At 47.3% G+C, this 12,265-nt stretch overlaps 1 protein-coding gene across 1 annotated transcript in view; it reads right to left on the reverse strand.

Annotated features, from left to right (window-relative positions):
- Nucleotides 1–12,265, reverse strand: part of TLL2 (tolloid like 2) — a 202,671-nt gene that overhangs the window by 127,860 nt on the left and 62,546 nt on the right. The window contains exon 2 of the mRNA XM_090058020.1: nt 12,029–12,136. Coding sequence (XP_089914146.1) covers nt 12,029–12,136 — 108 coding nt within the window. The remainder of the gene's footprint in view (nt 1–12,028; nt 12,137–12,265) is intronic.

The raw sequence follows: 12,265 nt of genomic DNA on the forward strand, positions 1-12,265 counted from the left end.
AGATATATAGCTGGCATAACTCAGATGTGTGATCAAAAGGCTACCTCAGCCAGACTGTTTTGCTCTAGGGGATTTCTATGATATTGCTCTATTTTGTACCCTATTTTTACCCTACTCCCTGTAGTCAATAACGTTCTCCTTTGTGACCGGTGTAGGAGATTTATTGAGGGGTGGGTTTAAATTATGCCTAAGAGGCCCCTTAGGCCTGCTAAGAGGGACTTTCCTTTTTGGCCCCGACTTGGGGAAGTGCCCCAAGTGCCTGTACTGGGTTGAGTACCCGTAGGACTATTAGGCCTGTGTTTCCCCAAGGACACAGGGCCAGGAGTGAGTCCATTCTTGCAGGGGGGGTGGCGGCGACGTTACCCCTAGGCTAGCGAGTGTGCTTCAGGAAGGGGGTCAGCTGGACGCGAGGCACCCCTAGGGAGGCACTCAGAGCCTGGAAGGTGGTTGGGCGCAGGGAGATGGGTGGCTCAACACAGGAGCACCCCCTACTGGCCCGCCACACACCATATGTCCCCCTTCCCTCCCCATAGCACCTTGTGCCCAGGGGTTCCCCAACTTCCAGCTGTGTCATGCCTCACTCTAAGCTCCCCGGCCACAGGCTCCCCTGCTACACTGCATCTCTTAGATACCCCGGGCCATGGACTTCCTTAGCACATGAGCTGTGCCATGCTATGCTGCCCCACCCGCTGAAGCAAAGAAGGGAAAGCTGGAGGGAGAGGGAGCGAGAAAATCCTGGTTACTTCTGCAGCTGGAACAATGGGGAGGAAATGGTGGCTGGGTGGGTGCTTGGGAGCTATAATTTAACCCCTCATGGATCACATGAAGCCTGTGGGCTGCCAGTTATTCAGCCCTGATTTAAAGCATCTAAAGATTAGCTTCATGGTACTAGGAGCTGATTGGAAACTCATCTTCTCAGGCAGGAGACACATTTTAGACTCTATACCCTGGAAAGAATTCTCTTCTAGGAGGGAACTGAATCCCAGCTCTAAGGTATCTGAACGTATACATGAGAATTTAAGCCTAACTTTTCATTGTTGAATCTGCCAGTGGCAATTAATTCCTAGTTTTATTTTCCATTCAAGACCTATTCAGTGGAGGCAAGCATGACAACATTCTTACCCACACCAGTGGCTTGAGTCACTTTACTGTGCTTGGACAAAAGCAGTACTGATCATTGCTGTGAAATGGGAGGCATGTTTCAGTGCTACTTCGTTGACACTCTCTAATATATTGCTTCTATGAAGGAACCCAGCCTTTAATGCCTGTTAGCCCATGCCCTCCACAAACACCTTCAGGCATACTCCCATGCCACTTCCCCCCCCACCAATATGGAGGAAGAGGGGGGGAAAAAACCTCATGAGAAGTTGCTGATTTATCCTCCTTTAGACAGCTTGACCATGATGCTGCTGTCTGGTAATGGCCAGGCAAGTAGGGAGCTGAGACCAGGCTTCTATTGCTGCTATTTCATGTTTTTGCCTCATTTATTTCAGTGACCTGGGAAGTCGAGTCACACCCAGATCATAAGCTTCTGTGGCACAGCCTGACTTCTTATGCAAATTTTTCCATTGTTTAGTGTACAATAGGCTCTCAAGCAATCAGTTATTCTGGGCTGCTACCATGGCTAATAGAGCAATGACATCTACCATTGTCAGGTCCTGCTTGAAAACCTGCTACTGCTACAACCATAAGTGGTACAACCTGTACTGGTCAACGCTGACTGCTGTGTGGCAGTTAATTAACCTGGAAACCTGAGGAAGCGCCAATGGCTACGGCGGGGGGGCGGGGGAAACGTGTGCCTGAGGAGGGTAATGGGTGCTGTTTCTGTCCAAGAGGCCAATTATACCTTCTTTTGGCACAGTAAAAGCACTGAAGAAAACTGTTTGCACAGTGTCTGCTTCGCTGTGAGCAACAAGGTGATAAAGCTTATAGAAACACCCACAGGGAAGTCAGACTGCATCATCTCACTTAGACTTCAGATGACTATCAGCTTTGTGAACATCATCAGCGCTTATGCACCAACACTTGACTCCAGCCCTGAGAAGGATACATTTTATGACACTCTGCAAGAAGTTATCAAAGGCATCAACTGAGCCACTATTGCTTCTCAGAGACTTCAGTGCAAAAGTCAGCACAAACAACTCATGACCAGATTGCCTAGGACATTTTGGCATTGGCAAGATAAATGAAAACGGCCAATGATTCTTGAATTCCGCTCCCCAAATCAACTGTGCAGGTGGAAACTGTTAGAGGAAAAATCTACCTTCAGTACAGAAGATGCGCACGTTCCACAGTGCTGATTGTGACACTGACCACTCCCTGATCATTAGCAAAGCGAAAAGCCAAGAAACTACACAGAGCAAAACCTAAGTCCAAAATCAATACCACTAATGCCAAGAACCAGAGGAAGTGCCAAGAGTTGGTAAAGGCTTTTGAACACAGAACATCTGGGAAGTCACTACCAAAGAAAGCAGAGGAATTTGGGGAATATTTAGGAATTGCAATCTGTGAAACAGCTAAAGCTACATATGGGGAAAAAGACCATCCAATAAGGACTAGTTTGAGGAAAATGTACAAGACCTATTACCCGTCACCAATATCAAGATACTGCCTCTCTGGAACACAACAATAAGCCAACAGAGAGCACCAAAGTGAGACTTTGGCAGGCAAAAGACAAGGTACAGAGAGCAACCACACGCTGTACAAATCGGTACTGAACTAAGCTCTGTGATGAGCTACAGACAGCCTCAGATGCAGGAAACCTAAAAGTCACAGATGATGGTCTGAAAAAAGCTCTAGGCCCTACTGTCAACAAGGCTGCCCCTCAAGTCACGCGGCAGTGAAGCCAGTACAGATGGAAACAAGCAGCTGTCTTGTTGGGTTGAACACTACTCAGAGCTATACTCATAAGAAAGAAACATCACCAGTGAATTATTGGACCAAATACCAACTCTACAGGTCATGCCAGAGTTAGATGCGGAGCCCACTGTAAAAAAGTTAAGTAAGGCAAGACTCATTATAAAGTGGCAAGTAGGGGTGCACCGATAAAGATTTTTTGGGCAAATACCAATGGACAATTATTGACCAGCCATATCAGGCAATACCAATGCAGGTGGGAAGCTTGGAGAGTAGCGTCTGGCTGGTAAGTCTGTTGAGGGGACAGGGTGTGGGTTGGGAGGGGGAGGAGAGGGGCAAGGTGTGGGGGTGTAGATCAAGGCCCCCACAGTGAGGGAGGGAGTGGGATTGGAGTTGGGGCAGGGGCAGAGCCATAAGCAGCTCATCCAAGGGAAACAGCTCCTGCTGCTGCATGCAACCCAGGGGATGCATGTGTAGCATATGTGCCCCAGATCTGTACTCAGGGTGAAGGCGGGCTGCTGCTTAGTGCTTGGGGCCAGGGTTGTGCTGGCCTCTTCCAGGCAGGGGCTGGGCCAGGGCTGTAGGGAGCCGCACAAACAGGGGTTTGTGAGGGTTGTGTGTGAAGAGAGGGTGCCTGGGCGGTGTGAGGGGGTGTGCATGTGTGGGTCGGTGTGTATGGCAATGCAAACCAAGTGTGGATGCATGTGTATGGTGGGGTGTGTATGTGGGACTCATCCTGTAACCACGCATACCCACCCACCCTGCCCCTGGCTGCACACACAACACACACCCCACACATACTCACACCACATACCCCCACACCAGGCATACAAGTTTCCCTCCAAGGTGCGCACGTGTGGCTGTGCATGATTTAAAATTTTGTCATGCACTAACTTACTAATGCTGCGCACCTGCCCAGAGAGGAGCTGAGTAGTGGCTTCCCGGAGAGGAGCTGGGTGTGGAGTGTGGTGGAGGCACCGGAGCTGGTGTGGGACACTTACCAGAGGTAAGCTCAGGCAGCAGCTCCTACCTAAAGCAAGGTAGGGGCAGGGGCAGGGCTGGGGCTGAGACAGAGTGCCTCCTCGCTCCCCAAGGTGAGGCGGGGTGGACGCTGGAGCTTGGGGCTGGTGCCGGGAAACTGCTCCACTCCTCAGCCCCGATGCCACGTGCCTCCTCGCTCCCCAAAGCAAGACAAGGTGAAGTGGGGGCAGGGGCTGGCTCCAGGGAACTGTTCCACCGGCTCCAAGGAACTTCTCCACTCCCCAGCCTCAATGCCACGTGCCTCCTTGCTCCCTGAGGCAAGGCAGGGGCTGGGGCTGGGGAGGGCTTCAGCTGCAGCCTGCAGCAATGGCAGCTGCCCTGCCCGGAAGCTGTGCACACTGGCTGGGGCACTTCCACTGGCAAGTGTGGCAGCATATTACACTGCCCAGGGGCGGGGGGGGGGGGAAATAGGCTGGGCTTGACCCCATGTGCAGCGCAGCAGCCCCTTTGGCCTCTAGGCCCCTGGACCTGTTCCACATGCCATCCAGGTCCTCTGGGGTCCCTGGCCCAGGCAAGGCTCCTCTCCATCCATCCTAGTCCCCTGGGGTCCCTGACTCCAGACAAGGTTGATCACCCTCCACTATGGTCCCAGGGTCCCTGACTCTTATAGGGCACTATGCAGGGTACCCCTTAGGTATCTGTGGTTTCTGAAGCAGCGCAAGCCAAAAAAAGGGGGACGCGGGACCGAAGCAGCGTGCTTGTGGACCAAAGCAGCGTGCTCATGAACCGCTACACCTTAGAGGGAACATTGCAGACACACATACCCCCTACCGGGTGGCTCCATGCCCCCTGCTTTGGTGATGCAGCTGATCTATGTGATATGGACAGTGCCAGCAGGCACAAAATGCAATTGCTGGGGGTGAGTCAAGCTGGGCTGCTCAGTCCTGCTGAGACTCCTCCTGGGTCCTACTGCCCCTATCTCCTATCAACTTTGACAGGAGTCAGGGCAGCCAATGCAGTTTTAAAGCCTAAGGGCTCCCTCCACCTCCAGCTCCCTGCCTGAGGGGGAGAGGCTGTGCAGCCAATTGCTGCCCACCCTCTCTGGGGCACATGCACAGTTGGCCCCAGTGTTACAGACAGACAGATGGAAGTACTAAGCCTTTTATTACATTAGAAATTTTAAAATGCAGTGTGTCCTGCCACGTACCCCAGCCTCAGTTTTGTTTTTCTGGTGTGCCAGAACTTCAGTACCTTACAGGGTAGACACTGCGTTTTTTCGGTACTCTGGCCAAAAACGTTCCCTACCCCTGGTTTGCACCATCTTTTTTCCAATTTACAATTGTTTTATATGGCTACTGTAACTGATAAAACAATGTTTTATGATTACTAAAAGTTTTGATGTTGTTTAAATACATAGTCTGTTACCTCTGTGTATGAAAAATTTGCTGGTGGTGCTTAAGGCTGTATTATTTTAAACTGGTGGTACTCAATCCATCAGGGTTTGGGAACTGCTACCCTAGAAGATAATAGGATAGTCAGAAACAGCCAGGATGGATTCACCAAGAACATGTCATGCCTCAGCAACCTGATTTTGTCTGTGATAACGTGGCAAGTTCTGTGGATTGGCAGAGAGCAGTGGATGTCAGATACCTTGAATTTAGCAAGGCTTTTGACACCTTCTCCCATGACATTCTCATTAATAAGCTAAGGAAATGCAAACTAGATGAAAGTGCTACAAGGTGGATGTATAACTGATTGGATCATTGTGCTCAATGAGCAGTCATAATGACTCAGTGTCTGGTTGGAAGGAGATATCAAGTAGGCTTCTCTGGGGTCAGTCCTGGTTGTGATACTGTTTAACGTCTTCATTAATGATGGGATTGAGTGCATGCTGAGCAAATTTGTGGATATCACCAAGTTGGGTAGAGTTCCAGACCCTCTGGAGGGCAAGGCTAGGATCCAGAATGACTTGGATGGGGGACTGGATAAATCATCCACAATCAATCAACTGAGATTCAAGAAGGATAAGTGAAAAGTCCTGTACTCAGGACTGAATAACTGTATGTACTTGTACATACTGCAGAATGAGTGGCTAGACCACAGTACTGTAGAGAAGGACCTGGGGACTACAATAATGTAGAGAAGGACCTGGGGGTTATAGTGGACCATAAGCTGAATTTGTATTCAGCCAGCAGCATGCTCTTGTTGCAAAAAAGGCAACCCCAATCCTGGGGATGTATTCACAGAAGTGCTGTTTGCAAGTCAAGGGAAGTAATTCTTCTGCTCTAGTCAGCACTGGTGAGGCCTCACCCAGAGTAGTTTGGCCAGTTTTGGGCACCATACTTCAGCAAAAACTTTGACAACTTAGAGTCCAGTGGAAAGCAAGAAAAATGAACAGAGGTCTGAAAAAAACTAGAAGAACTGGGATTATTTAGTTTGGAGAAGAGGAGATGGAAGAAGGATGCAATACCTGAAGGGCAATTAGAGAGAGAATGGAGACAGGCTTTATTAAGTGGTTGTAGGGGACAGGACTAGTTTAAGATGAAACTTTTTGACTATGAGGATGGCCAAGCTTTGGAGAAGGCTACCTATAGCAGTTGTGGTGTCTTCATTCCCAGAAATTTTCAAGAGCTGGTTACGTAGACAATTTGCTGGGGTGGTTTAGTTGGGGACAACCCTTCCTTGAGCAGGAGGTTGGACAAGTTGACCTTATGAGGTCCCTTCCAGCCCTGCTCTCCTATGATCCTGCTCACTAGGTATTCCCCAGATAGGGGTTGGCATAGTAGAGTGGAAGGCTGAGGGTGGGATAAAGAAACTAGGTACAATAGGGCATACTTCTTCTAAAATCCATGTGTAGTGCAGCTGAACTACCATCACCCCTCAAAATTTAACCCACAATGTTGCATGCTTCTTGCATACCTTGAGTTCATCTTCTGTGCAACTGAGCTCTGTGCAGCACCTTTCCCGTGGATTCTCTCACCCTTTTGTGTGCCAAGAGTTTTTGTGGCAAAACATACCACCCCAGGCACCTAATACTTTTGCCACCAACACAACTGGTTAAACTTAGGCAGGAACCTAAGGCTGTGCAGTACAAGTAGAATGGCCAGCTCCTTTGGACTCTGGGATCACCAGTTTTTGCCAGTCAGTCATTAAACCATAGGAAATGACCCTAATCCTTAGTTTCCTTTTTGCCGATTACATGGTGCAGCTCTCAGTTGATCAGCCAGGTGTATGATGTCACTTATTTGGCCCCTCCCCCATTATTCATTAATTTCCACTAGGTGTCTGCTACTCTTACTAATTTGCAATAACGGGGAATGTTCAGCTCCATGAATGTTCTAATGGGCTTTTTTGTCTCTGTGCTGAGCCTATAGAAGACTTAAAAATCTGACATGCAGCAGATTCTTTACAGGGGTGAAGCGATTGATTCTTCTCACTTGGGGCTAACTCCTCCTGTGTGTGAATTGAAAAAGTCTGGTCCACTTCAGCATGGTGGGGAGAGAGGGGAGGGTGATGAATTGATGGGATGGAGGGGGGAAATCCATTCTTTCCTTGGGAGAAAGTCCTGTTCTGTGCTTTTTTTATTTCCAGTGGGAAGAATGCGACCTCTGTGCAGAAACAGCCCGAGACATTTTATGAATGGGACCCCTTGAATTATAACATTTCAAAGTTTCCTAAAGCTGTTAATCGGATTAGTTGTATAGTGCAGGAAGTACTTAATACGTATATACAGACACACAATCTCTTCATATCTGAGAGCTGCAGACCTGAACAAACTACCAGACCTGCCATTCTTCTCTCTCTCTTGTCCCTAGAAAACACTTTCTGGCTGTTGTAGGGGAGAGGGGGGAAATAATTGTGCAGTTGGTGATTTGTTGGGCTGTTTTAAAATGCATGCTATGTTAGTCTTTGTGGAACATCTCCAGCTGCCAGGCTCTAGCTAGGGAATATTCCTTCCAAGATCCTACAGATGGGGCTCTAATTAAAATTTAAATCAGCTATTGTTTTTATTTTTAAGGAAATGTTTTCCATGTCCCAGGTCAAATTAGCCATAGAATCATAGAAGTCGGGTCGGAAGGGACCTTGTAGATCTTCAAGTCCCACCCCCTGCCTGGGCAGGAGAAAAACTGGGCTCAAATGAGTCCAGCCAGGTAGGCATCAAGCCTTTTCTTAAAGACCCCCAGGGTAGGAGCCAGCACCACTTCCCTTGGAAGTTGGCTGCAGATCCTAGCTGCCCTAACTGTGAAGTAATTCTTACAGATGTCTAATCTAAACCTACTCTCCAACAACTTATGGCCATTATTCCTTGTTATGCCAGGGGGCGCAAGGGGAAACAAGGTTTCTCCCAAACCCTTCTGGTCCCCCTTAGTGAGTTTATAGACAGTCACCAGGTCTCCCCCTCAGCCCTTGCTTGTGAAGGCTGAACAGGTTCAGGTCCCGCAGTCTCTCATTGTAGGGTCTGCCCTGATGTCCCCGGATCATGCAGGTGGCCCTCCTCTGGACCCTCTCAATGTTGTCCACATCCCTCCTGAAACGGGGTGCAAAGAACTGGCCAGATCAGTTCCAAATCCTTTGAAATGTTTGAAAACCATATGGCCCTACAACCGGCAAGTGTTTTCCACCCCAAGCTTTTCAGCTTGAGGCTTCAGATACTTCCAAATCTTTTAGCAAGTGTTCTCCGTGCAGGCCAAAGCCTGGAGGCTTGAGGTTTGGATGCCCCCCAGTTTCACTTGCCCTCAGCCATATGGATGCAGAAGCAAGCTAAATCAGCTATTGTATTATAGATCCTAGTAACAGTCACTTGTTAGATGTGTGGTTAGGTGAGAGTCCAGCAACATCCACCACTAAGATTTCCCTTTCTGACCCGTTACTCAGACCCCAAGATAAAATGCTCCTATCTGACTTCTCTTGTGTACTAAGGACAGGGATGTGACTGCCCCATCAGTGACCTTTATTTGTAGCATTACCAACTGCAAGCATTCAGATCTCATGGGGCAACTTTCAATAACTCATGAGTCAAACCTAGAAGTACTACGTTCAGATTCACTTTCTCTTCTGGTTTTGAGCCCTCAGTGTATCCTTTAGATCACGGCTTTCAAGTGTTTCTTAGCAATCATCAGAATTGGAGAAAGTTATTCCATAAGAACTTGAGGTTTTCCCGATTCCAGCAGTTGGAGATTTCAGGAAAAAACAAATACTGTGAGATGTGACAAAATCATGGGAGTTGTCAACTTTGCCTCTGAGAAATAATGGAGAATCAGGGCTATTAGAGACAAAATCCATTAAGAGCAAGGTACTCCTGCATTCCAGTGAAGGGCTCACCATGCTTTTTATGGTGCAGTTCGTTGTTCCCATCACTTAATTCAAGAACTCTCTGCAGACTTCCTCACGCTCTGTCCCATTTTCTTCCCTGTTCATCTCCTGCTGACTTCTTCGGTCTTTTCTTTTCTTCTGGCCACTTTTCATTTAGGAACATTCTCCACTGTAAATGCTGCTTTCTAGAACAAACTCTATCCTCTCCCCAGTTTTCCATGACTGCCTTCTGCTTCATTTCTCTATGGAGAACTCCTTTCTCTTTTGTACGTCCGTGTTCCTTGCAAAGTGAACTCGTTAGTTGAATTGGTACAATCCTTCCGCTGCTTCTAGATCAAAACATCTACCGATTACAGGAAATCTCAGGAAAAGCTTCGTACCTCTGAGAACAATAGGACCATGGAACAAACTGCCTAAAGAAACTGGCTATGGATTATAGTGACAAAAGAAGTTGTTGGAAACCTCCAGTGGAGGGGATTCTACAAGAGGCTGGAGAGGCAGATGTCTGGGATGGCTAAATTTGCATCTCTGGGGGTTGGACCAGAGAGTGATTGAGGTTCCTTCCAGCACTGATTACTTAAAACCTTTTGTTGTATTGGGTCTGATCTGGAAATGTTTACTCATCTGAGAAACCTTGTTTAGTCCAATAGTGCTGCCTTTGTAAGGTCTGTACAGTTGAGCCCATAGCTAGCCTCTTATTTGGTAGCTATAGTGGATCTTTTCAATTTGTTGAGAATCCCAGAAGAGACAAAATGGCAAGTTCAGGCTCAAGGCAAATATATTTTTACCATTTGTGCGTTTTGATGTGCTCATATGCTATTGGCTCAGCTTAAAACTTCTCAATGCTGAAATTTTAGAATATTTCCAAGCAAGAACAGATTAATTCTGTATCAAAATCATGAGAAATGCATCTGTAATAGGGATAGCCTGATCAGAACTACTAGCTAGTTTGTCCTCATAGAAGCTCTGAAGGCCAGTGCAGGGTTCTTTCTAAGATCTGTCCTGACGTGTTTTGTTCAGTCTAACTTGTCCAAACACGAGTCCTGGGATTTCCTTGTTCAGTCTCTTCCATTTCATCACTCAGTACTTCAGTCTCTGTTCTCCATTGTGCTCTGTGGGGTTCAGTTCTGGAATCTGATACACTAAAACTGCTGTTTTGGGGCTAGATGTTTCTTGGTGACGTCAGATAAAATCTACTCAATTTACAAGCAATAATATTTTCTTTCAGCCTCGCTGCCATCTTTGAAACCTCATCCTTGGCTCCGAGAGTCATGTTGGACTGTTTATTTTCTCCGTTGCTAGAATATTGGAGGTCCTGCACAGGTAATTACAACCTCGGTGTCACCTGTGTTAGGCTGTTATTACCATATTTAGTACCATCTGAAAGACTGAAACAGGGTTTGTTTGGGTTTTTTTCTTCAATAAAAATTGCCTCCAGCTAAAAGGCAATTGCACTAATAGTGCTAAAATGAAAGATGTCTTTAAATTCTTCACTTTTCATATGCTGAAACTCTTCCTTACTCCTTTAAAGGAATTTTTTGGCAATTGTCTGCCTGGCCCTAAGCAAGAAGTCTCTGTGCTTGAAGCCTTGAGCCTCAACTGTTAAGGGGTGTACAATGACGGGGTCACATTAACACTGTTGACTATCTTGGCTCATTTAGTCCGTTGAAATTAATGCAACCTTAGTACAGATTCTTGAGATGCAAGATGCAGTTACCTCATCCTAGTAACAAGCAGACATGCCATCAGCTCTCTCAGCTTGACCGTGCAAGTGCTCTGATAGTGATTGTTGGCTAGGGTGCAGTGAGTGAGCTAGCACTGAACCAAGTGGCTATTCCAAAAGAAAACTGACTAAGGGTGTAAACAGATATTACCTTTGTGCCACTATAAAAACCCATGCCCCTTGTCATGGCACAAATGCCCCAAATTTGTGGCCGAGACACAGGTGGTATATTTCATGCTGCTATTTTGTGGTTGACATTAGGGGGGTGTGAAGCGGGCCCTATTCAATTCATGCACGCACTGCAAGTGATAAAAACCCTCCCCTGGAAATTTCTCCCCACCCTTTCCACAGCTGCACCCAGCGTTCTTGATCATAAACCACTGTGCTTTTCCTCCTCAGATCCGCAGTGGCCTCACATTCAAAAGCTTGTCTAACATTATCCCAGCTATGCAGTTGGGCAGGAACTCTCCCCTTAAAGAAACAAAAACTAAAAGACGAAAAATCCTTGCGTCTTGCAAATTTTTTCCAGAATAAGTTAAAGTGGATTTCTTACCTTAAATGTACTCGCATGTTTGCAGAAAATTCATTCTATGCTCAAAGAGCACAGTGCTACAGATATGGATAATTGTTTTTCATACAAGACAGATTGCATCCTTGAACGGCGTGTACCCCCGGTGGCTGGCAGGGTGCGGCTGCGCAGGCAGCGGCAGGAACATGGCAGCGGGAGCCCAGCAGTGGGCTCCCACAGACGCTGCCAGCAGCGGGGGTGGGGTGATGGGGGGTGAGCACTGACCGTGGATCAGTGACCAGGGGCAATCATGGATCAGCGGCAGCCAGGGACAATCATGGACCACCCGCAGACCAGTGGCAGGGTGGTGAGCGGCAACTGCCCACAGGGGTGCACATGCACCCGCATCGCCCCTGACTGTATCCAAGCTTTAAGTGCAAAATGCAACTTGGCCTTAACTACTGAGCCTCTAAATTGCTGAGAGACTGCTACTTCAACAAGTGTAGAATCAAAGTTCCTCCCACGCACTTCAGTGGATCTAGCAACATGCTCATGCAAGTAAGATTGAGGGACTGCTGCCTCAGATCTAGTCTTACAATAACACCAAAGTAAAAATAAACTGCCCCACGCCTATGGCCTGCACTTACCTGTAGTATGTCTTGTGCTGCCATCTGAATGCTTTAAGTCAATAGTTCTGTCTATTTGAAACAGCTTCAAATCCTCTTCATCTAAAGCGATATCTCCCCAAAAGGCAGCTGGGAAAAAACACAGATAAATGAAATTACAGTGAGTTCAGCTCTAGTTTGGAAGAGAAGTGCCACTACAGGATTGTAAAACTGAGGAATAATTACCTCTATAGAATGAAAAATGGGAAGAAATAGGAA

The sequence above is a fragment of the Crocodylus siamensis genome, chromosome 7, assembly GCF_052110815.1.
Source record: "Crocodylus siamensis isolate JL-2025a chromosome 7, ASM5211081v1, whole genome shotgun sequence".
Taxonomy (NCBI): domain Eukaryota; kingdom Metazoa; phylum Chordata; order Crocodylia; family Crocodylidae; genus Crocodylus; species Crocodylus siamensis.